The sequence below is a fragment of the Brienomyrus brachyistius genome, chromosome 4, assembly GCF_023856365.1.
Source record: "Brienomyrus brachyistius isolate T26 chromosome 4, BBRACH_0.4, whole genome shotgun sequence".
Classification (NCBI taxonomy): Eukaryota; Metazoa; Chordata; class Actinopteri; order Osteoglossiformes; family Mormyridae; genus Brienomyrus; species Brienomyrus brachyistius.
This window is the reverse complement of record NC_064536.1, coordinates 6,803,253-6,826,828: the sequence shown is the minus strand read 5'-3', so window position 1 is coordinate 6,826,828 and position 23,576 is coordinate 6,803,253. Positions and strand designations below refer to the sequence as shown.

General features: G+C 47.7%; 2 protein-coding genes across 8 annotated transcripts; one reads left to right on the top strand and one right to left on the bottom strand.

Moving 5' to 3' along the window:
- Nucleotides 1-78: 78 nt before the first annotated feature.
- LOC125740648 (protein THEM6-like) lies at nucleotides 79-2,920 on the bottom strand. The gene is made up of 3 exons (XM_049012103.1): nucleotides 2,791-2,920; nucleotides 967-1,471; nucleotides 79-887 (listed from the first exon to the last, which is right to left on the bottom strand). The coding sequence occupies exons 2-3, from the start codon at nucleotides 1,465-1,467 to the stop codon at nucleotides 783-785; spliced, it is 606 nt and encodes a 201-aa protein (XP_048868060.1). The 5' UTR covers nucleotides 1,468-1,471; nucleotides 2,791-2,920; the 3' UTR covers nucleotides 79-782.
- Nucleotides 1,480-22,030, top strand: lrrc24 (leucine rich repeat containing 24). 7 transcript variants are annotated; one of them, XM_049012088.1, is made up of 8 exons: nucleotides 1,480-1,630; nucleotides 6,244-6,401; nucleotides 9,538-9,625; nucleotides 17,008-17,130; nucleotides 18,087-18,257; nucleotides 19,212-19,490; nucleotides 19,613-19,781; nucleotides 19,969-22,030. In XM_049012088.1, the coding sequence occupies exons 5-8, from the start codon at nucleotides 18,105-18,107 to the stop codon at nucleotides 21,072-21,074; spliced, it is 1,707 nt and encodes a 568-aa protein (XP_048868045.1). In that variant the 5' UTR covers nucleotides 1,480-1,630; nucleotides 6,244-6,401; nucleotides 9,538-9,625; nucleotides 17,008-17,130; nucleotides 18,087-18,104; the 3' UTR covers nucleotides 21,075-22,030. The 7 variants fall into 7 exon arrangements, with proteins under 7 accessions (XP_048868045.1, XP_048868048.1, XP_048868047.1 ...); XM_049012091.1 differs by lacking the exon at nucleotides 1,480-1,630 and adding an exon at nucleotides 2,635-2,869; XM_049012090.1 differs by lacking the exons at nucleotides 1,480-1,630; nucleotides 6,244-6,401 and adding an exon at nucleotides 8,107-8,893.
- Nucleotides 22,031-23,576: the final 1,546 nt, after the last annotated feature.

The window sequence follows — 23,576 nt, the reverse complement described above, 5'->3', positions numbered from 1 at the left end:
CTCGGGCTGGGGCTCGCTGTAAGTGTCTTTGTGATGCTGCATTGAATTAGTGGTGATGAAACCAACAATAGACTCCAATAAGCTTTAAATAACACACAATTCATTCGATGGTCTTCAAATGTGCGCTCAAATTAAAATACAAATATATGCATTGAACAGACCCTCCGCATTCAAAGAATCAACTTGCAGGGTTATTGACAGTACATAAACATAAGAATTTTCCCTTTACTCCTTAATTTAATATCCATTTGTTTAGAATAATACTCAGACGCAATGTAGCGCTTTTTCTGGGTTCAGTGCGTACAAAACGGGTCCAGTTTCCCCCCCAGCCAGTGGTCCCTCAACCATTCAGTACAGTACCGCTGGCAGAGTGTTTTGTGGGTAATTCTTTGGCATCACACTTACAGTCCAACTTCGGCTTCTAAAAATAAATCTGTGTAGCTACAGCTGAACGTTAAGCAGGGTCACAAATCTGTAGCACCTTACGGACAGATATGCGTTTATATCAAACGGACATTGGTGGCTCTGCAGTACTTGGGTTCATCTTATTAGAAAAATCAATTAACCCCCACCTGGACATGCAGTATTAGAGCTGATTTCTTCATCATGCAGTGCATTATGGAGCTGTTGTGATATTTTCTCTTTTTAATGTATTTTTTCTTCTTTAGCTATGGTTTCTTGACTCTGCCTCAAACTTCCAGATGAGTAATAACAGATTCTGGTCATGGGTGTGTTTAGCTACAGTAAATATTAGGCAGACACATCCCCCAGCCTGTCTCCCTTCATTTGCTCTTTTCCTGGTCGTTCTCCACTCTCAGGACCTCGCTGCTGGCTTTGATGTAGTTGATCCAGTGCTGCAGGTCTTCTGGGACCTCTGGACACTCCACCTGCACAGACAGGCACACGCAGGGGTCAGCGAGATGCAGGTTCAAACCTGGGACCTGGTGGCCCTCCAGAGCCTCTCACCTTCCTCTTGCACAGGAACTGCAGGACCTTGTCTGGGCTGCTGCGCAGGACGTTCTGCCTACAGAACATGACTGCGGCGACGAAGCCGTCTGCGCAGGAGACGAACCGCTGCTCCACAAAGAAGGCCTTGTCGTCCCAGCTCACAATGCGGCTGCGCAGCTCGAAAGCCTCCCCCAGTCTCAGGGAGCGCCGGTAGCGGATGGTGGAGGCCCCCACTACCATGTTGGCCCCCAGCGCCCGCGTGCCCTTCATGAGGCCGTTCCGCGTGTAGTGGGCAAACCGGGCAAAGTCACACTCCCGCAGGTACCTGCCGTTGTTCATGTGGCCCATGAAGTCGACATCCTGGAGAAGCACCCGGCTCCGAACACTCTGCTCGGCCAGGATGTCCCAGACGGGACCTTGGAGCCAGGCGCGAAGCACCGTTACAGCCCCCCGGAGGAAGTACCAGACATCCAGGCTGCAGAAGAGCAGCAGGAGTCCGGACAGCACCCACAGCAGCATTGATCTGAAAGGGAGACCGGGTGGGCATTAACGTGGTGTCCCTGGCGTTACGGCACGTGCTAACAGCTGTACGCGGTAACGGTTAAGAGTTAAAGCGCGATATAATTATAACGCATAGCAAGAAGTGGATTCTCACGCGCAAGCACACGCCTAGAGAATGAAGGTAAAAGGGAAACGTCAGATCATGCGTAGTAATGTCTGACACACCGAAGGGCGGAGGGGTGGGACGCGACTTAATATTAAGATAAAGGTTTATTTGTAGGTGACACGAAAGAAGCCAAATTAAATATCCGGGGTACGCATCCTGTCCGCCGGTTCCTACGCCAGTGTACACGCTGGCACTGTGTCTTGTGCGACGTTTTAGGCCAGATCTCCCCTCAAATCTTCTCTTCTAATCAATGGGGGGCAAAAAAAAAGGTCTATTTCCCGTGTAGCCGAGATCCGGCCCGGTAACCATTTCCTTCTACGCGCATGACGCACCGGTACCGCATGCGTCCCAGGATGCTACCGTAGCGCTTACTAATACTCATATCGATCGAATCACACTACCGTATTAGAACATGCTACCAGTTCAATACGTAATGGGTCGGATATTTTAGTAGCACGAATTACCTATATAAACATATGACGTGTATTTTAAGAAACAGAAAATAACTGGTAACAGTAATCTGTCTCCGTATAAACGGCTTAAAAAGTTAAATTCACTATAACCATAAAAACTATGGCAGTTCTGGCAGTTCAAGCACAAAGTGACCTTTATTACTAAAAGTATCAATATAATAAAAGGCAGAGTTTAACAGTAAATTATTCAATGAACAGTAATAAGACGTTATACAATGCGTTGGGGAAAAAATAAGTTAATCATAAAGGCTTGTGCGAAATATACGATGTTTATAATTCCTGCAAGATATAGAAACGAAAATCAAGTAGATGGCAAGTGCACATGCGCAATAGCAATCGGAGGGACGATTTGGTGGATATGATTGAATGACAGAACGCCGAAATTGTCAGAACATATATCCGAAAGCCTGGCATGTACGGATCGCAGCGCTGGCAACCCGACAGACACACTGCAACTCGCCGGATTACGCTTCCGAGCGATTACCGGTACCGGAAAATTAGGAAGAAAATTCTGAAACTAGATTCTGAAATTCGCATAGACTACGCGGACAGTGATTCAGCACCTGAGCTCAGAAATGGTCGAGGTGATAAAAATGATATAAAACGATAATATAAAGATGATGATATAATTATAGTAAGATAATAATCATCCGAGCGGAGCTTTATAGAGTTGTACACACAAGCTTCCCCAAACCAACTCACACGCTCCTTTGATCCCGTCTGCCGGTCCGGTTGCCGCAAGCCTCCTTCTTCGGCACATCATCCTAATATCCCGACGCCGGTGAGTCTCTGTAGCACCACCTACTGACGCGGAATGTGTATTGACCGCTACACTGTGTCCTTTCAACGTGAAAAGCAAGTGTTGTTATCCGTCTATCCATTTTCTATACTTTTGCGGAATCGGGGCGGGGTGCTGGTCCGGTGCCTATCCCTAAAGTTATGGGAGCAACACTGGGAATAGCTCGGGATGTGGTGCCAACCCATCTCAAGGCACACACACACACACACACACACACACACACACACACACACACACACACACACTGAGGGGGGCTAACCTTTGTCACACTAAAAATGGGAACCAACTTGCAGGCAAGGGGAGGGGGCATCGCCCTAGACTATGGTGTAATCGAAAAAGCAGAAGGTGTATTAACAGGGTCACGGTGACATGATGCTTATGCTTGACATGATGGGCCTAACAAGGGAGGGGGTCACTGATGCTGCAAAAAGATAAGACAAAAGGGTGGGTGTGGGTACCAACGAACAGCAAATGTCAAAATGCCCGAACGGGCTGTATAAGCCAGACACAGACAACAGAGTTTGAGCTTCCTTGGTATGTACTGCTGTGCCTATAGACTGGCTCCAGGATCAATCTGAGCAGCGAATAAACAGAGAGCTGACTTACAGCCATCCTTCGCCTCCAGTGTGCATCTCTTTCCTCATCAACGGACTCGGCGGAGTCAAACTCCAACAACACACACACACACACACACACACACACACACACACACAAACACGGGTCCCATCCATAACTGTCTTTTAACAGGTTAATGCGATTTAATAACTGATATATTTAATATGAGCGAATACTGTTCTTTTAATATGCCACTCACTGAGAAGCATTTCTGAATTTTGGTAGCCATCAATCAGCTCCGTTTATCTCTGACGTCATATGTGCTGTTGCCCAGGGGCACTCCATGGTCATAATCCCCCCCAGGAGGCAAAAGTGCTAATCACTGGTCACCATGCCGCCCTCATTTCTAAAAATGTAGTATTTCATAAATATATATGTGTGTGTGTGTAATAAATTCATATTGTTATTATTATTATTATTATTATTATTATTATTATTATTAATAATAATAATAATAATAATAATAATAATGATAGTCAAATCTAGCATTATAGACACAGTCACACAGCATGGACCGTCATATATTTCCAGATTGTTGAACTAAAACTTACTGCTTAACGTGTAAGTGATCTCGTTTATTCACTAGTTACCAGAGATAACGGATAACTTTATGACCAGCCTGTCAGGGTTAGCACCCATCGAGTCTTTTGTGTCTTCTCCCCATTTGGCCAGCAGGTGTCGCTGGCCATCCTGTCCTCATTGTCAAAGTCCTTAGTGCAGGGGTCTCCGACTCCGGTCCGGGAGAGCTACTGTCCAGTAGGTTTTCTATCCTACCCGGCTTCGGATGAGTCACACCTGTGCTCGGGTAAATACCAGGAACAGGTGTGGCTCATCAGAAGCCAGGTAGGATAGAAAACCTACTGGATAGTAGCTCTCCAGGACCGGAGTTGGAGACCCCTGCCTTAGTGTATTTCCCCTGCTCTCCAGACTGCCGCATGGCTCACTGAGCTGAGTGTGCAGTCACTAAACCCCTCTGTTTTGTGTTAGAAAAAATCCTGCCTCCTCCGTATTTGTATTTTTGTAGATTTTGTTCTTTAATGTTTTATTCGTATCAGTTTTCTAGTTCCGGTGTTTTGTAACTTGTTTCAGGTTCTGTATATATGTTCCCACTTTAGTCCAGTTCCCTGGTGGGTCCTTCTTGTATTCCACGTGCATTTCAGTAGGTATGTTTAAGAATGTTAGAAGCTCCTCTATGTTGTTTAATTTTTGTATTTTGTTCCCTGCCTGCTCCCTCTTGCCCTGACCTTTTGTAGTTAGTTGTTGATTTTCCTATTTTGCTTTCTGACCCCTCGTGGTCCGTTTGTTTTATAGTGTTCCCAGTGTTTTCAGTTACGTCAATAATCTCCTGTGTTCCTGTGAGCTGACAGTGGCTCATCACCTCCTTTCCCCGCCTGCACAATAACCCCACCCTCGCGCCAGAACGTCCTAGTTCATGACAACTTATCCATATTAATTATTTAGCTTACTTACAGTTGACATGACACTAGATGGCGCCCCATCTCCGTTTCTAGTAAAGCGCCCGAAGTAGAACGCTAGCCAGACGTAGAAAGGCAATAATCGTATTTTTATTCAGCTGAGGGAAAAGCTGGACTTCTTTAAATCCTACCCTGTGGCCAGTAAGGTAGTTATCAGGTAGATTCTCTGAAAATGCACCGTAATCAAATAACTGGTTTGAATGTGGATTCAGGATCAGAGGTGTGTGTGTGTGTGTGTGAGTGTGAGTGAGAAAGAGAGAGAATGCCCCCCCCCTAATTTCTCTGTACATCTGCTGCATGCCTTAGGGTCTTGCTCCTGGCTATGATCTCATTGATGCATCACTGGAGATCTTTTGATAACACAAACATCTGCAGACAAACATCAGATCCACCTTAAAAATTCGATGGAACATTCAATTCGGAAACATGCCCCATCTCTAACCTGCCTTCAATCCATCCTCTTAATTCCATGTTCTTAGATGTTGAGTTTTTTTTTCCACCTTCCTGTAATTTGGTCATGTGAGCATTTAATAATTTCGAATCATCTGTGTTCTATTCCAGGTCTCTTGGTGTCAGGTGATATAAAGCAGATATGGGGAAATACGTGGTATAACTGGATGAGAGTTTTCATTTAAGCAGAAAATCTTTCAGATATATAGTTTCCCCTGGTCCTGTTTCGTCTCACCTGTCACCTTGAAGTATGCTGATTGTACTTTCTCTAGATGGGTGTGGCTTTAAAAGCTTGTAGCCCCTTAAGTCATCCATCCATTCACAGTCCATCCTTGCACATCGGATCCCAGGCAATCAGGGGCAAAAGACTCATTCATCCAAGCTAATTGTGGCGTTTAGCTGTGAAATGCATCAAGGACAAGCTGAATCCAAACAAACAGGTCACTGTCCTTGCCTGAAGGCTGTATGTAAGACAAGAGGCCATATTTCATACCAGTGGGATCTCTGTGATCCTATTGTAAATAGGAAGGCATTTTGCATCCCCTGGGAAAGGCTTCTGAAAGAGATGGATCCAGCAGTAGGAGGAAATTCAAGGCATGCCTCTGTAGTATCACGATGTTTAGAGGTCCGTTGGTAAAAGCGTACTGCCTCCACAGTGAGTGGGGATGTGTGAGCAGGGCTGAGTTTTTTCTTTTCTTGGGTCCCACTCAAAAAGTCCTTCTCCCCCCCCCCCCCAGCCCCCACTCATATGTTTTAAAAACTGGAGTCAGAAGGCTTTATTTAATATTTAGTATTGTGACTGTTTGTGGCCCACAGGGGGCAACATGGAGGCACGAGGCAGCTGTGGGGCAGGACTAGCCCGGCACAGTTCAGATTCAGGGCTTGTGTGGCACATTCTCAGACTGACTCCACGCTCTCATCAGGCCCAGAGATCAACCGGAGTGGTTTATGTACCAACAGTCGCAAAAATGCAGGTAATACCAGATGAGGTGGGAATCTGCAAGAGACCCCCTGGGTCTCTTGACAATAATGACAATAATAATGTATGTGTTTTTGCATGTGTCTGTGTGTGTATCTCTGTCTGTACTCAGTGGTGTGTGTCTGAGTCTGTATTCTCCTGTTTATGAATCCCCTTCGGTGTGTGCGTGTTTGTGAGCGTGAGTTTGTGCATGAGCCTGGTACTGATTCTCCTCCCACCCTCTGGATGGTGATGCTCATCCTATTTAACAGCCGTCTTCTCATTGGTTGCTGGGTGGGGGGAGTGAGCAGATAATTTGCTTAATCCCTCCCATATCTCCATAAATGCTAAGAACTTTTCAGGCACAGCAGCCGCTATTGTGGCTAAAGAAAAGAGCCTGAAGCCTGAAAGGAAGCACTGTTGGACCTTTGAGTAAACTAGTATTTGATCCGGTGAAATATCCATCTGTCCAATCAGCTACATTTTGAAGTCCCTTTTAGAGACAGTTGCTGATGGACCTAGAGTGAAAGAGCAGAATTCTGCCAAAAATGGCTCTTCTCCCCTTTCCTACTGCACTGTGAACCCCTCAAAGTCGTGTCTCTCTCTTTCTATCTCCACTTCAGATAGAATACCAGACATTAATAGAGAATTTAGTAGCAAAAAAAACCAGTGTTAAAGCCTGGTTGTTCCTGTCGAGACCCTCCGGAAAGCGCGCCCCTTATCGACATGTCCTCTTCTTCTCCGTACTCTCATCCCGTAACAGCTGATCCTCTGTATGTAACTGCAGCTGCATCTTCTGTGTGAGTGTGTGTGTCATATCAGTCGAAGCCCGTGTGGCGCCCCCTGTCTGAAACAAAGTGAAATTGGCTTGCTAAGTCAGTCTGCCCCCGAAAATGGCGCCATAGTCAGCCACCTATGGCGCCTAATGGGTTGACCGGCGGTGGGTGTGCATGTGCAGGCTTGGAGTCTAACGCTCCACACAGGCCTCCTGTTTGCTGAGGGCTCCCCAGCTCACCCCCACAACCCGCCTGACCTAAATTACACTAATCAGAGCCGGCATGAACTCCTGAAGAGGCTTCTTTGCGTACAGTAAGAGTGTGATGTGGCTCACGTTCCCATTAAGAGAACCGTCAGAGCGAGAGGAACCAAGGATATGATGAGAGCAATGAAGACGTCAGATCACCCATCAGAAGAATACAAATGAAAAGGATCTCCTATTGCCATGGTGACGTGAAGTACAGGGTCCATGTTAATTCATTCTGCCTGACACCATGAGATCATTTCTTTAAGATGGACACCTTAGAAAGGCAGAATTTCTTCCCCCAGCCTTGGAAAATGATCTCCATCACACAACTTAAGAGTTCTCGATTTCAGAAGGTATTTTACTTGACATTAAATCTTTCATAACTCACCATTAATGCAATTATTGAATGAAACTGTTTAAGTGATGGCACAGTCAGAAAAAGTTTGAAGACTCATTATGGCCACAACTAGATTAAAACTGAAGGTTGCCTAGGTCCTGCCCTGGAGTCTTGTCACCAGTGTCACCATGGTGCCCACAGCAGTAGTCTGGAGAGCCTGAGGAGCACTGTGGGATTATGGGATATGATCTTCCAAGAGCAGATCCACTTCCTCTAATCTCCTCATGTTCTGCATTAAAGTCCAATTAACATTCACACCAGCTCCCAAGGGTCACTCAAGTGTCATGTGCTCTTTGAGAAAGGCAGATAATTAGACAGGGTCCCTTCCTGCACTTCTTATGGATTCTACTCAGTTCAGTCAATGTCAGTTTTTATGACATGATGTTTATTTCTTGCCATCAAATTAGATTCCCAGGGAAACAGCAATAAAATACAACTTCACAGCTGAGGCACATGGAAACTAGAGGGTGATTATACACTTAATACCATCTTAATGCTCTTTTGATGTCTTTGTTTAGCCCAGTCTCACACATCCAGGGTTAGAGGTTCGAATCCCATCTCCATCCGTGTTGTCTGCCCGCGTGTCGTACCTGTGCAGTACAGGGTTCTTCCTAGTACTCCAGTTTCCTCCCGTGGTGATCCGAGTTTCTGAATCATTCTTAGTATTCTGCTCTGAGCTTCCTGGAATAGGTTAGATGAGTAGTTGGAAGATGGATGGATGGATGGATATTTAGCTCAAGCTATTGCTCCTGACTACGGTACACGTTTGACTCTTGAATTACAAAGTTAAAGGTATGTGTCACCTGAAGCATAGCTACAGGACAGGCAATTCCCTGGGCCCCCGAGCTGGGGGGCAAAGAATTACATAGTACATTGCAATGACAAATCTTTTTGTGGCTGGCCTTGAGCATCTGTTTAAACACTCCCTAAGAAAGCAACAGTCCAATGAACACTGATGATCCACAAACCGCCAACTGAAAAATCCTTGGCAATAAGAACTCATGTCTTTGTTTTGTTGATTGGAATTTCAGGGGAAAACGGTTTTGCCCTTGACTGAACTTATTTGCGAACAATTCTAGAAAGGCAGGTAAACGGTAACTTACCAGAATCACAAGGGAGTTCCAGTTTATATAAAAAAAAAACAAAATTAACGTGTCTGTGATTTGTAGGTTTTTTCCTTGGTTACCCCGTGTTTGCATTTCAGCATTTTCCTTACAAATATGAATGAACGATTAGCGACTAAAACCTACAATCGTGTTTAAAATTAATTGTAAGGGGCAGACCCACATGATAACGGGAGGAAGCCACACGAAGTGGGACAACACGAAAATGTCTGTGTAATAATTACACAAGAATAAAATGTGCCACCTAGTTGGAAAATTCATAAATCGGATTAGAAAACAGCCGTTAAAAATACGTTATATAGGACGTACGACGATATGTGTTGAAGACTGCTGGTTGGAGACGGTGTTTAACGGGGTTTAGGACGGGAGAGGAGAGACCGGGGTGGGTGAAGGAGGAGAGTGGGACGGCACATGATGAGGGAGGTCTGCGGGAAGGAGATGAGGCGAATAAAGCGCCGCCTGCCCCACGATCTGATGACAGTCCGCTGCCTACAGTCAGTTTAGCGCCGCGATTTCGCGTTATTTCGTGTCATTCATCGGGATTACGATCCGTTAAACCGGATGGAAAATACAACCGGAGGAGGTCTGTTTCTGTTCCTCTTCCCAGCCCAGGCTGCATGGATCTGAGCGATCGGCCCCCTTTTATCCCCTTTACCAGGATTGAGAAGAGGATCGGCCGTCTGCTTCACTGACAGGTGGGTAACGTGTCGCCGCTTTAATATCACGAATATGACATTTAACTAAGCGCATTTTCACTTTATAGCGCCGTTCGCCCCTCCCCTCCAAACACAAGTACAACACTGTATGTTGGAAACCGAAATAATTGACTTAATAATGAAAAAAAAGATGGATTATGGATGCCCGTGATGTGCATTTACTGACATCAATCATCGTGTTGCGGTGTTTTTCAAATATATTTATATGTTATTAAAGTGTAATTTATCTCGTAATCTGTAAAGGGAAAGGCTTTCGTGAATATGTGACGTGTAATAAATTTGAACTTTTTGCAACTTTAAGTCTGTAAACAGGCACTTGGTAAGGTAAGTCTTGATGTGCAAGCGGCACATCAGCTGTACTTGATGAATGTGTAACGGACATGATCAGATATGTGTGTGTGTGTGTGTGTGTGTGTGTGTGTGTGTGTGTGTGTGTGTGTGTGTGTGTGAGCACTGAGTGCAGTTTCCAGGGGACCTGGGAGACTGGTTCGTTGATTGTTGCCTTCTTTACATTTGCTCAAATTAACAACCCCTGGCCCAGAATCTCGAAACAAAGGTTGCAATCTGAATTAAGTAGTTGTTAGTTTGTTGTGATCTTATAAAATACAATGAAATAAAAATAAAGATGCAAGATGTTCTTATTTCTCCTAAATCTTCCACAGTGTTGTAGCAGTTCCTTTGTCAATAAAACAATGATTATCCATATTTTTTAAGTATTAAGCAGCAGAAAGACACTCATCAATGCATCCATCCATCCAGCCATATATACATACTGTAGCACCGGCGTGGCGCTTGTCCCAGCATCCCCCGCGTGCAAGTTGTAAATAGCACTTGTATTGTTGTTGTTAGTGGTTATATTTCTTTATTGGCGCGTTTGTGTTTGCCCGTGTATTGTGTGAATCCTGTTTGTTCCTCATGTGTAAAATTTAGCTTACGTAAATCTCCCACCGTGTATGGTTCTTACAGTTTGTCATCTGACAGCCTTGTGCTTCCGGTATGTTACTGGTTCGGTACTCGGTGGGGACTTGATATAGTCTTTTCCAGCACTACCAATAAACAGCGTGTTCCTTCCTGCAAACGAGTGTCCGTGTTTTTCTCTGCTCCGGTGATGCATCGGTGTCAGAAGTGGAATCTCAGAAGTGATCCTGTTGGTCAGGCTGGAGCGAACACTGATCACCATCATCTGGCAAGTTTGCTCCAGCCTGGTAGACCTCGAGGTGGCAAAGAAGCGCCGGCACCCCACGAGGGACGAGAAGCTCCTCTGCTGGGGCTGTGGGAGAACAGAGCACCAGGCTCTCCACTGCCTGGAAGCTGGCACTGGAGCCTCCGGCAAATGAGCAGAGGACGCCGGGGAAAAAGAGGCACCACCCACTCCATCCCGGACACACCGGAACCGCGCAGTGCGCCCTAAAGCCGCTCCTGCCTGCCCGCCAAAACCTCAGCGAAGACGACATTGGCGACCGAGGAGGGCGGGCACCACAGCAGACTCAAGCCACTCACTGGCCATCAAGGGCTCCTTGCTCGTCAGTGACAAGAAGCCGCGGCACAACTCCGGCTGCGAGCACAACCGGCGGAGGCTGCCACAGCCGGGAGTGGGACGACGGACAGTGGGATGAGCTTGACGAGCAGCGGGAGCGGGACCACCAAGACCGGGAGCGGCTGATGGAGTCCGTGGAGCAGGAGCGGCAGGAGATGGGGCAGCTCCGCGGTGAGTTGGCCAGCTGGGAGAAGGAGCACGACCGCCAGTGGTGCTTGGCGGAGGCAGCGGAGGCATCATTACAGGGTCACGAAACGGCGCCGCTCAGCCGGGAGGAGGTGTGTCGTGGCTTGGAGGCCCAGCTGGCTGAGGAACACTGGGGGCTGTAAGAAGCGGAGGTCACGCTCCATGGCCAAGTAGAGGCATGCCGTGCACTGGAGGCCAGCTAGTCCAGGAGCGCGGTGAGCTGGCGGCTCAACCAGGGGTGCGTTTCCCAAAACCATAGTTGCTAACTGTGTTAGCAACTTGCGTGGTTCGAACTATGTAACTACGACGCAGGTGTTTCCCGAAACCATAGTTCGAACTACGGAGGTAGCGACACTGCGAACTTACGTAGTACGATGCATCGTTAAACGCCGCAGGTGTTTCCCAAAACCATAGTTCGAACGAACTTTCGCAAACACTGTCAAGTTGTGTAATTCAAACTACACTTCTTGAGCTGTAGTTAGAAGCTTAGTGCCGGGTAAATACGTCAGCGATGGTGGAAAATTAAGTCTAAGAAGGGTATAGCCACCATGTAAGTAAGAAATGTAATTACTAGGAATTTGTAAGTGTTCATTGTGTGATTGAAACACAATGAACTGCAGTCAACGTAATTACAGATGGAGCGTCTTTCACAAAATGCAGTGTCATAGCTAAACGTTCTTCTGTTCACCACTCCAAGAAGCGTCTCATTTTTTTGCCGCTATTGCTATTTCTGAGTTTTTCATATTATTGGTGTTATGTGACTGACACAATAAATTGATGATATATACATACATATATATGATTATTATATATTTATATGATATTACACAGTTCGCGAGTTTTTCTACACCACCCGCTGTGAAAGTTAAACCATTGATATAAAGTTTGTTAGTTTCTGCGCACGACTTGCCGAGTCAGACCAATCAGCGCAGGAACCTTTGTAGTTTGAACTACAGTGATCCCAACGAACTAACGTGGTACGACGGTTTTGGGAAACAGTCATACTTCGGATGTTGGTTAGTTTGAACTACAATAGTATGATGCATCGTTAATGCTAAACTTCCATCGTTATTTGGGAAACGCACCCAGAGCGGGAGCTGCCGTACGACTCTGCAAGCAGGAGGCCCCATGGCAGAACCTGCCTGCCCCACAGCACCTGGGCCCTAAGCGGGGTAGGAAGGTGGATCGGGGCCAGGAGGATGCCGCACCGCCGCAAGCCTCCAGCAGCCCCGTGTGCTGGCTGTTGCTGGAGAAAGGAGCCTGGCTGTGGGAGTCACTGGGCATAGACCCCCTGGAAGCTGTTCTGGATCCCCTTATGGCGCGGTAGAAGGGTCAGTGCTGGCAGAGATCCGATATGCCAGCACCGGCCAGCAGCTAGCCATGCCAGCACGAGGGAAGCGACCTGCGGAGACCCCTGGGACTCGCATCAGAACTGAGGTGGGGACTGGGGGTGGTGGTCGCCGGGACAGTCGACCTCTGAGGAGGGGCCAGTGTAGCACCGCCGGGGTACTTGTCCCAGCATGCCCCACGTGCAAGTTGCAAATAGTCCTTGTATTGTTGTTGTCGTTAATGGTTAAATTTCCTTATTGGCGCGTGTGTGTATTTGCCCGTGTCTTATGTGAACCCTGTGCGATCCTCGTGTGTAATTAGCTTATGTAAATCTCCCACCCTGTGTATCTTACACTTCAGCGTCTGACAACCTTGTGTTTCCTATGCGTAATTGGCTTGGTGCTCGTTGCCCGACGTAGTCCTTTTGAGGACTACCAATAAAGAGCGTGTTCTCCCCGGCAAGCGAGTGTCCGTGTCTTTCTCTTCTCCCGCGATGCCTCGGTCCGCCTGACGCCACAATACATTCTTCGTGTCCTGGACAGGGTTGCAGGGTGCCTGGTGCCTGTCCCCGGCTGCACAGACCCCAAAGCTGGGGTACACCCTGAACAAGATGGCAGTCCATTGCAGGACACATACAAGCATAACCTTTCGGCACTCGCTCCTGTTAGTTTACTTGCAGGTCTGTGACTGTGTGAACAAACCGTGAGAGAATACAAGCTCCACACAGACTGGAAGAGATACTCAGATCCCCAGCCCTCGAACACTGATGTTACAGTACTGACACTGTCGCTCTCCAATGTGACTATTGTGCCAAAAAAAAACCAGCATCAATTAATGCAAACAACTATGTTTCTCGTTACACATCTTCATCTGTTTCTCTGTGTGTCGCACAGGTGGCGGTCTGCCAGGTTGGTCACATGATTCAGCCCATTGACCTTTGACCTCTCCCTGAGGCTCTAAATAGTCTTACAGCTTCCTGGTAGCAGCCGGCCAAGGATAACAGTCACGGATGGGCTTCCTAACCACACACAGATCTTCACTTGGGATTTGTATCAAGGGATCCTTCTGATGGAGCTTACAGCGCTGGTCGTTCAGGCTCTGGGACAGAGTGGTCTCGCCCCCTACAGGAAAGAAGAAGCAATGACTCTAATGGCAGTTTGAAAGGGCTGGCTAGCGGAATGACATTAAGCCAGGGTCGCTTACATAACAGCACTTTGCACACACATCATTCCTGTCTGTATGAAACCACTCGTCCTTCTCCTGCGGCTCACCCTCTCTCCTTTATCATACCAGATGTTTTGTAACACTTATGCATCTTATAAGTCCACCATAAATTTACATTTCATGTGTTTCTGGTCCCCCCCAGAAAAAAAAAATGATTCAAGGGGTCTGTGCTATTTCTTTTTATCTTTAAAGGCTCAGCTGGGAGATGGCTGCTAGTGTTAATTTAAGTCTTAAGTTTAATAACCCATAACATGGTGGTTAGGTGAACTGGTCACTCTGTGTTGCAGTGTGTGTGTGAGTGTGTGCCCTGCGATGGACTGATGGATGGATGTAAGCCATTCAGAAATGCATTATCCCAAGGCAGCGGTCTGTGTGGAACCTTCAGTAACTTAACAGGCTTGACTTGTAAAGGGTGCTCTCATATTTTTAAACAGACATACTTCCAGGGCAAGGGTCATTACTACCAATGCACTGGGAGCCTTTATTTATACACTGTGCGCAGAATCATTTAGGCAAACACTTTTCCTTTAGGTAATTGTAAGCAGAATTATAAAGGTGAACTGAAGTTTTCTTTTGCTTCTAGTAAATTCATTTTTCAGATAAAATGTTACATTAGTCTGGCGTAAACAAAAATAAACGATAAACACTTGTCAGGGTGCACAATTATTGGCCAATAAGAAGCTAAGTGGACCTTTCTCTCTTCACCATCAGCAGAAATAATAATAAAAACAGTGTTTAATCTAAATTAGGGCTAACACACTATTGGCCGTTCTACACAATCCACCTTTTCCAAGTTTAATGTCCTGTATAGAAGTTTTCTTCTCAGTGACCATCCTGATCCTGTTATCCATTGAACGAGTCAGGTTTTTGATTTGATCATGTCTTATATTAGCTGAGGCAGCTAGGACAGCCCCCCTAATGCTGCTCTGAGAAGTGTACTGCCTACTACATTGGTTAATCCCATACCTTAATAAGGCCGAGTAGTTCTCAATGGGGGTTCAATCAGGCGATGAAGGGGGGCAGGTCATAATTCATTCACCTTTCAAGCCTTTCTTGACCAATCTATGGAAATTTGATGTATGGGAAGGGGCATTGTCCTGTATGAATATCATAACCTTTTAGAAAGTTTGCTGACTTCTTGTGCCAGCGTTTGAAGAAGGTGTCTTCTAGAAACTGGCAGTAGATTTTGTGGTTCATTTTTATACCATCTGCAAGTTGGAAAGGTCTAAGAAGTTCATAATCGTTGATAATTGCAGCCCAGTTGATAATTGCAGCCCACACCATCACTCCTCCAGCGCCTCGTTGGTGCTTGAAGACGGTGTCCATCCACTGGCCGGTCCATCTGCTCCAGCAGGAGTCACTCTCATCTCATCTGTTGACAAAAAAAACCTTGTGAAATCAGCCTTGAGACGCGTCCGACCCCATCCTTGATGTTTTAGCTTGTGCTCCGTACTGGATTGAGGTCGTGTTTCATCCTTTGTGATCTTCGTATGCTATGTATGCAGACTCTTTGGCGGTGACCTTTAGATCAGCTACTCAAACCCAGGTGTGAGGACTCTTCAGCCAACCAATCCTCTCATCAGTAATCTAATTAGGGATTTGCAATGGAAACCCACATAACCAGCAGCTCTCTCTGGATAAGACCGACCACCCCTGACATGGTACTTACAGAAATTCCATTCAGATTGTAGTTTTGAAAAACGGTGGCATTTGATTCTAAAGTGATTCTGTAAGTTTCCCCCTTAATTTGGCACAAATCTTTGGCAGTTAATTTCTGTCTTCTTTGCTACACGCACGTCTTCCATCTTCTCTAGCTGTTGGCCAAAAAACGCTCAATTGTCCAGTGATTGCATTTTAAAAGTCTGGCAGTTCAACAGTTTTGATTGTTCAGCTTCCCTCTGACTGGCACTTGGCTAAATTGTTTTTTTTCCCCCGTTCTCAGTAAGGTCCTTTATTGGCCCATTTTAATGGCAATAATAATTTGCTTAATAATTCTGCACAAGGAAGTATCTGCAGTTTCCCGCTTTACTCCAAACAGTAAGTACTCCGACTGAGCATACTCCATTTTGTAGCAGTCCATTCTTAATTGGAGATTAATTTTGACTGAAACTATTGGTTGAAAGACAAGATACAAGGGAAAAAAACACCTAATAATTCTGCACACAGTATACAGGGCCTTATATGGGTGACACGTTTCAGGGTGATTTAAGTGGTTACCGTTCATTTCTCACAGGATTATACCCCGCCAGGCACTGTGGGGTGTAGAGCCAGTGTCGAGCAGAGCACTCTGAAATGAAATGATGCTGTATTTTCCAATTGTACAAGAACAGGATACATTGAAATTGTTTTTTTTTTTTTTTTTTGCAAATTCCACCAAGCTCCTTTAAAGACACACACACACATATAGGTGGGACAGTGAAGCTTGGGGTCTGAGCTCAGGGCCAGTCCATACATTCCCTGGAGCAGAGAGCCTGGGATTCAAACTGATGACCTTCTGAACACAGGCACATTGGCCTGAGCTACACATCCCTCCCCCCGAATCAGCTTAGACTCCCTTTTCAGTCACGTTTGGAAGGTTTGCGTGTCTGAGAGCGTTTGAAAGTCTTCAAAGCTCAGTGCTGTGCGTTCTTTACTTCACCAAGAGTCAAAACAGAGATAATCAAGCTATCAGACGCCAGTGAATCTTCAGTCAGATGTTTACTGAATTAAAGGAGCCTCGTGCCTCCAAGCTGTAAGCATCCAGAACCCCAACACACCCGTCACTCTCTGATCCGAAAGCACCTTATCAGATATAGATGTTTTCTGTTTTGGTGACCTTGGTCCATCTCGCCCTCGCTGTCCCGTGATCATGGTTGGTGACGGTTCTCCCGACCATACAGAGACATTTCTGTTGCGTGGAGCAGATTCTGTGCCCATGGCGTTTGTATGTTGCGATTCTGTCAGCTGTTATTGTGCATTATTAAACGGTCTACAGACCCTGGAGCAGTGTAGGGTGTCCTGTTGGCCCAGAGCTGGGGGACAGATTGCTCCATCTGCTCTGTGTCCCACGAAGATTCTCCTTCTATTTCTGCCTTCGGGTCTGTAGGGGGCGACGCTTTGCCAACAGGCTAGAGCAGGCCAGCTACATGGGGAGTGTCAAATCTCTCACGTCAATGGCCAGTCCACATTTTTACTCCATTCCTCCCCCTACCCTACACAACTGAGCCAGGTAACTGTCCTGCTCTTAATTAGCAGCCTTGAGTACACAGGTAATGGCTTCTTGAATTTTTAAAGTGCGTGTCTGATATATACCTTGCATGGAGTGCATTCAATGAAATATTAATTACACTTTTTCATAACATCTAGTCTGTGACCTTAATTCGCCAATTTCCTCCATCACATCTCTGTTTCCTGTTTCCCCACCATGCCTCTGTTCCCTGTTTCCCACCATGCCTCTGTTTCCTGTTTCCCCGCCTTGCCTCTATTCTTCCTGTTTCCCCACCATGCCTCTTTGTTTCCTGTTTTCCCACCATGCCTCTGTTTCCCCACCATACCTCTCTGTTCCCTGTTTCCCACCATGCCTCTGTTTCCTGTTTTCCCACCATACCTCTCTGTTCCCTGTTTCCCACCATGCCTCTTTGTTCCCTGTTTCCCACCATGCCTCTGTTTCCTGTTTCCCCGCCTTGCCTCTATTCTTCCTGTTTCCCCACCATACCTCTCTGTTTCCTTTTCCCCACCATACCTCTTTGTTCCCTGTTTCCCCGTCATGCCATCCTGTTTCCTGTTTCCCTACCATGTCTTTCTGTTCCCTGTTTCCCCGACATGCCTCTATTCTTCCTGTTTTCCCACCATGCCTCTGTTTCCTGTTTCCCCACCATACCTCTCTGTTTCCTTTTCCCCACCATACCTCTTTGTTCCCTGTTTCCCCGTCATGCCATCCTGTTTCCTGTTTCCCTACCATGTCTCTCTGTTTCCTGTTTCCCCACCATGCCTCTCTGTTCCCTGTTTCCCCGTCATGCCTCTTGGTTTTCCTGCCATGTGTCCAATTGTCCTCCATGTCTCTCTTTTTCCTGTTTCCCTGCCATGTTTCTGTCTCCTGTTTCCCTTGTCTCCATTTTCCTGCCCTCTTTCTCTGTTTCCTGTTTCCCCATCTTGTCTCTCTGTTTCCTGTCTCTCCCTTCCCAGGACCCCAGCCTGGCCATCATGGCTCCTCCCCAGATCTCCCTCTTTCTCCTCGGTCTCCTGGCCCTGATGGCGCGGGCCTGCCCTAGTCGCTGCCGCTGCTACAGCCTGACCGTGGAGTGCGGCTCCATCGGGCTACGTGACATCCCTGAGGGTGTACCATCTAGTACACAGGTCTGGCTCCCGTGTCGCAGCACAATCAGAGTCTTGCTTCCCCTCAGGAGTCACAGTCCGGACACACTTCTGATTAGCATTATCCAATCAGATGGTGTAAAAAATCTGACTAAGTTGCCAGAAGGCTAGAGCAGGCCAGCTCAAATTAAGCAAGGGCTAGTTTCTAGTAAAACTAGAAAACTCCACTGAGCATTTGAATGAACAGTATTTAGTATATTTTCCTCAGTCTGCTTATAGGATATGCAAGTGCATCGACTGCTTTCATTATGCACTTTGGATTTGATTGCACTACAGCCATGACTGAGGTCTGTCAGCGACATCAGCCAGCACCAGCCAGGAGAATTTGCTCTTTGGCAAAGTACAGGCTTTAGTGCATCACGTCTTAGAGCCCATGTTTAATTCATCCTGGGACCCCAACTCGTTTTATCAGCGCCTTCTATTCACCTCTAATGAAGCACCTATCACTCTTTAGGTCAGAGGGTTACGTGCTTATATTTCTTGAATATTAACACAGGGACACCCATATGGATCGATCCACTGGCCACATCCACCCCCATGCAGCTCACCAGTCTGCCTCTTTTACTTGCCTGATCCTTGTGAAAGAGACCAGTCGTCATTAGGCTACTTTGGATGTTGTTTAAGTTGTTAAATGTCAGACACACAGGGGGCACTATGTAAACAATGTAAAGCGTCATGGTAGATTTAAGCTGATCTTTGGATCCGACCCCGCTGTCATGCCTTTTAACAAAAGCGTAGCAACCTCCCTTCTGCCCCCTAGTGGTTGAACGGGGATGCGTCACTTGCAGCTTCTGTCCCTGCTTAAGAAAATCTTTGGGTAGCCCTGGATTTCCTGTCATGTGTGGCCTGCATTTTGATGGACATCCCGTAACACATGTGAGCGGGTCAGGCAGATATACGCCTGGCACTAATCTGCCCCTCCCCCGCGGCGTGCAGACCGTATTCCTTCAGGACAACGCCATTGGCCAGGTGCATCAGCATGACCTGTCCCAGCTCGGCAGTCTGCTGTACCTGTACCTCCAGAACAATGGCATCTCGGTGTTGGAGCCGGCCGCCTTCCGTAGCCAGGGCCGGCTGTTGGAGCTGGCGCTGAACGGCAACCGCATCCACCTGCTGAGCGCCGACATACTTGAAGGCCTGTCACACCTGCGTGTCCTCTACCTGGCCGGGAACCAGATCACGCGGCTGCAGGACTTCACCTTCCGCGGCCTCCAGGTGGCGCATGGGGGATGGCAGCATAGAGGAGCAGCCTGGGGGGGGGGGGGGGGGTTTCATAAGTGAGTGGGTCCAGTGGTAGACTGGAATTAAAATGACATAACCCTTCTCCACTTCTTCAGCGCCTCCAGGAGCTGCATCTGCAGGAGAACAGCTTGGAGGTGCTGGGGGAGCAGGCGATGGTGGGTCTGGGCTCCCTGGCGCTACTGGACCTCAGCAGAAATAGCCTGCGTACCCTAAGCCAGGCCATGCTCCACCCCTTGGTCAGCCTGCAGGTTCTGCGTATCACAGGTGAGGGGCGGTGCTACCAGAGGGGGTGTGTACTCCAGGGCTAGTCATTTACTGTATCTCACAGGGTCTAGACAGATAGATTGGTAGATAGATAGATTGATTGATTGATTGATTCTCACTTCCTTCCTTCTTCTTTCCGGAACCTTCCACCACACTCTTCCCCCATGCCCCCAATCCCCCACCTCAGACAACCCGTGGCGCTGTGACTGCGCCCTCCACTGGCTGCGTGGCTGGATGGACGAGGAGGGCCGGCGGCTGCTGAGTTTGGCCGAGCGCCGGCTGGTGTGCGCCGAGCCCCCGCGCCTGGCACGCCGCGGCCTCTCCGAGGTGTCGCCCAGCAGCCTGGTGTGCATCCCACCCAGCGTGCAACTGGAGCCCAGCCGGCTGACGGTGCCGCTGGGGGAGAGCCTGCGCGTGTCCTGCCGGGCCGTTGGCTACCCCCAGCCGCAGGTCAGCTGGAGGAAGGTGGCGCGGGGCCGCACACATCTCACACCCCAGGGGCTGGTGCAGGAGGTCCCGGTGCCAGGAGCAGGGGCTCCGGGGGGGGTCACCACAGCCCAGCCAGCCAGCTGGGTTGGTGGGGCTGGTGGGACGAGTGGGTCCTTCGAGGAAGGGGAGCGCTTTGACCCCGACACAGGCAGTGGGATGCTCTTCCTTAGCAACGTTACGGTGGCACACGCCGGCCGCTACGAGTGCGAGGCCTCCAACCCAGGGGGAGTGGCCAGGGTGACCTTCCACCTCTCTGTCAACCTGTCCTCCGCAACGTCCCCTCCCTCCTCCTCCTCCTCCTCCTCCTCCTCCTCCTACTGGGGCCATCGCTCTCGTTCCTCCTATGCAGCAGGGGGCGTGAGCCCAGAGTCGCTCTACGATCTGGAGAGCATGGATTTCGGCGCACTGGGCGTGGCCACGCAGGCCGCTATCGGTGTGGGCATCTCCCTGCTGGCCCTCACTGCCCTGCTGCTGGTGGCCATGATCTACAGCCAGCAGAAGCGGCGCCTCAGGCGCCCCCTAGAGGAGAGTGTCCTCTACATCAATGACTACTCAGACGGGCCCACCACCTTCGCCCAGTTAGAGGAATACCGCGACGAACGTGGCCACGAGATGTACGTGCTGAACCGCAGCCGACCGGTCCTCCCCGATGGACAGCAGGCCCCCCAGGACCAGCCGGCAGAGATTGCTGCAGGGGGACAGCCGCGAGGGGTGACTGAGGGCGAGGAGGCCGACCCTGATGGGACCTTCCTGAACCAGGGCTTGCTGTTCGACACGCAGGTCGCCTACGAGATCCATTGCTGAACGTCACTGCTTCCTCTCTCCCTGCCTCTCCCTGCCCCCCCTGGTGCTGGGTTCAGTTTTAATACCAGCGAGGCGGGTCGCAGACACTCCCAGCTCGGATGCCCCGAGCAGCAGGTCAGATAGGTGGCTGCAGCCTCGGATCTGGCTGGATCTCCTGCATCTCCACCTTCTCATACAGAACGTGGCTTTAAGCACTTAATTCCAGAAAAGACAGATATGCTGTGACCCCCCCCCCTCCCATTTATACCCAGGTTGTCCAGAGAAGACTCTAGAAGTTTACAGCCAAAATGAAGCGATTCTGTAAGTCCTAGTGCCATGAACCCTTTAAACCAGACAGCCTAAAACCAGTATGGATGTATTTTTATTGCTCTATATTTTAAATGAATATATGTACTTTGATGCCTATGTTATGTTATAGTTATTGATGTGTTTTTTTTCTTGATTATATTTACTTATTTAACATCGTTTCCTGGTTTGAAACCTTTATATTTGTGTGGAAATTTAGTGAAGTTCGGTGTTAGGATCCAGTGACCCCTGGAGGATAGCCCTGGAATCGCAGGACAGGGGTTGTCCCGGAGAGTATAGCAGTCTCCTGCAGGATATGCTTACTAAGGGCAATTTAGAGACATGTGTTTTGTTTGGATTTGTTTCCTTGTGGTGAGAAGACACTGTGCCCGGGTGGGTGTGTTTATACTAGAGTGCTGGCTCTGATTTGGTGCTTAAATTGGAGCAGAGTTCAGACGTTAGACCTCAGACACTGTACCTGACATCCCACGCGGTTCTCACACTGACACTGTAAAAAGAAACGCTATAATACTGTGATTACATATGACAGGTGCTGTTCTATCCGTCCTGTAATCCAATCACTGCCCCAGATACCGTTGGGTTCCTTCTGGTGTAAATGCATCTATTCTCGTCCTGTTTTTCTCCAAATAAATGGCACCTCTATTCTCTCATTGTCCGCTGGTGTTACTGCGCTTGTGTAATGGTAGTAAATGAAATGCGTTCGTGCACCTTGGTGCGTGGATTGGGAAAATTAGCATTTTAATACCCCGGCAACTGGAGAAAAGAGGGCCTTGGGGGGCGGGGTTCCCCTCACTGTCTGTGTCACGTCAGTGGTGCACAGCAGAAGGACCATGATCTCCTGGTCACGTTTGGGTTTCCACAGCTTTTCACTGGCCCCACGGGATTCTTACAACAATGTTTTCTGAAAGTACCCCAAACCCGCTCTAGGGAAGGTTAATACTTGGGAGAATTTGCCGCATCTAGAAAATGTGCAGAAAATTTCATTCGTGATCATTCACAAACATTCTGCCAGTGCAGGGTCACTGGGAGAGAAGAAAACGCTTTAAACATGCAGAAGGTCCCTCAAAACATCCATATACTAACAAATGGAAGCGATACAGCAACCCTGGACTGAGTTTGGGCACGCTGTTGTGTTTCCATGGTGATTAATTACCAGCCCAAGGACTCGTCAGTTGGCGATGCTATAAAGCTCAGCTGGTCCTGAGTGGCTGATTGATTTTTGGGTTTGGAATGGGGTTTTAGAAGCGTACCTGGGCAATATAGGCATGAATGTTTTTATATGACATAGACTGGGGGCTGCTACTGGTTAATGAGTTCTTTAGGTTATCGTCTCCAGTGTTGTGATTAACCTGCACTGTGAGCTGCTTCCAGTGAAGAATCTTGAGTTTTTTAGGACTCTGTATAAGATCCATGTGTCAGATACGAAAGTATCTCCAGCTGTAATATGCATCAGATTTATAGGATTCATTTATTTGAACATTTTAATTAATGATAAAGGGGGAATGTGCCACTGGGCACTGACAGCATCAACACAGGCTGGAGACATAAAAAAGGAAAAAATAATATTAGACTATATTATTAATATATTAATATTAGTGGACAGGTATCAGGGTCAGGCTGGATTTACTGGGTCAAAAAAGCAGAACACTTGCAGTATAATCCCGAAATAAACTGACACAAACAACCACAGTCACCTGACTGTCCCTCCAGGGATGGCCACGCCCCCTCCCAGTATTCCGTCTGCTCTGTTAGATAGAGGGCGCTCTAGGTTAAGCTGCTGCAATCCTGATGCTCCGTTTCTATTAATACACATCGCTCAATGCAGTGTGTTTCAATCCAACATCTCCCCCTGGTGGACAACCTAAAGATAGCACTAAGTGTAAACATGAGATACTCGTGAAAGCTTTGTTATATTATTATTAGAACGTTATAGCTTTGTTATATTATTATTATCCATCCATCCATTTTCCAAACCGCTTATCCTACTGGGTCGCAGGGGGTCCGGAACCTATCCCGGAAGCAATGGGCACGAGGCGGGGCACATATAATAATAATAATAATAATAATAATAATAATAATAATAATAATAATAATTGTTATACCAGTGAAATGTGGCAGGACATAAATCAAGGTGGTACTGGAATCGGCATCACAGTTTAGGGATAAATCATATGTTACCATGGAGGAAAAAGATCT

What these genes read in the sequence shown, in the direction of transcription:
- LOC125740648 (XM_049012103.1), bottom strand. Translation starts at nt 1,467, where the DNA reads ATGCTGCTGTGGGTGCTGTCCGGACTCCTGCTGCTCTTCTGCAGCCTG. An exon ending in AGTTCCTGTGCAAGAGGAAG is followed by an intron (nt 888 to 966) that starts GTGAGAGGCTCT and finishes CTGTCTGTGCAG; the next exon opens with GTGGAGTGTCCAGAGGTCCC.
- lrrc24 (XM_049012088.1), top strand. Translation starts at nt 18,105, where the DNA reads ATGGCTCCTCCCCAGATCTCCCTCTTTCTCCTCGGTCTCCTGGCCCTG. An exon ending in GTGTACCATCTAGTACACAG is followed by an intron (nt 18,258 to 19,211) that starts GTCTGGCTCCCG and finishes CGCGGCGTGCAG; the next exon opens with ACCGTATTCCTTCAGGACAA. An exon ending in TCACCTTCCGCGGCCTCCAG is followed by an intron (nt 19,491 to 19,612) that starts GTGGCGCATGGG and finishes CCACTTCTTCAG; the next exon opens with CGCCTCCAGGAGCTGCATCT.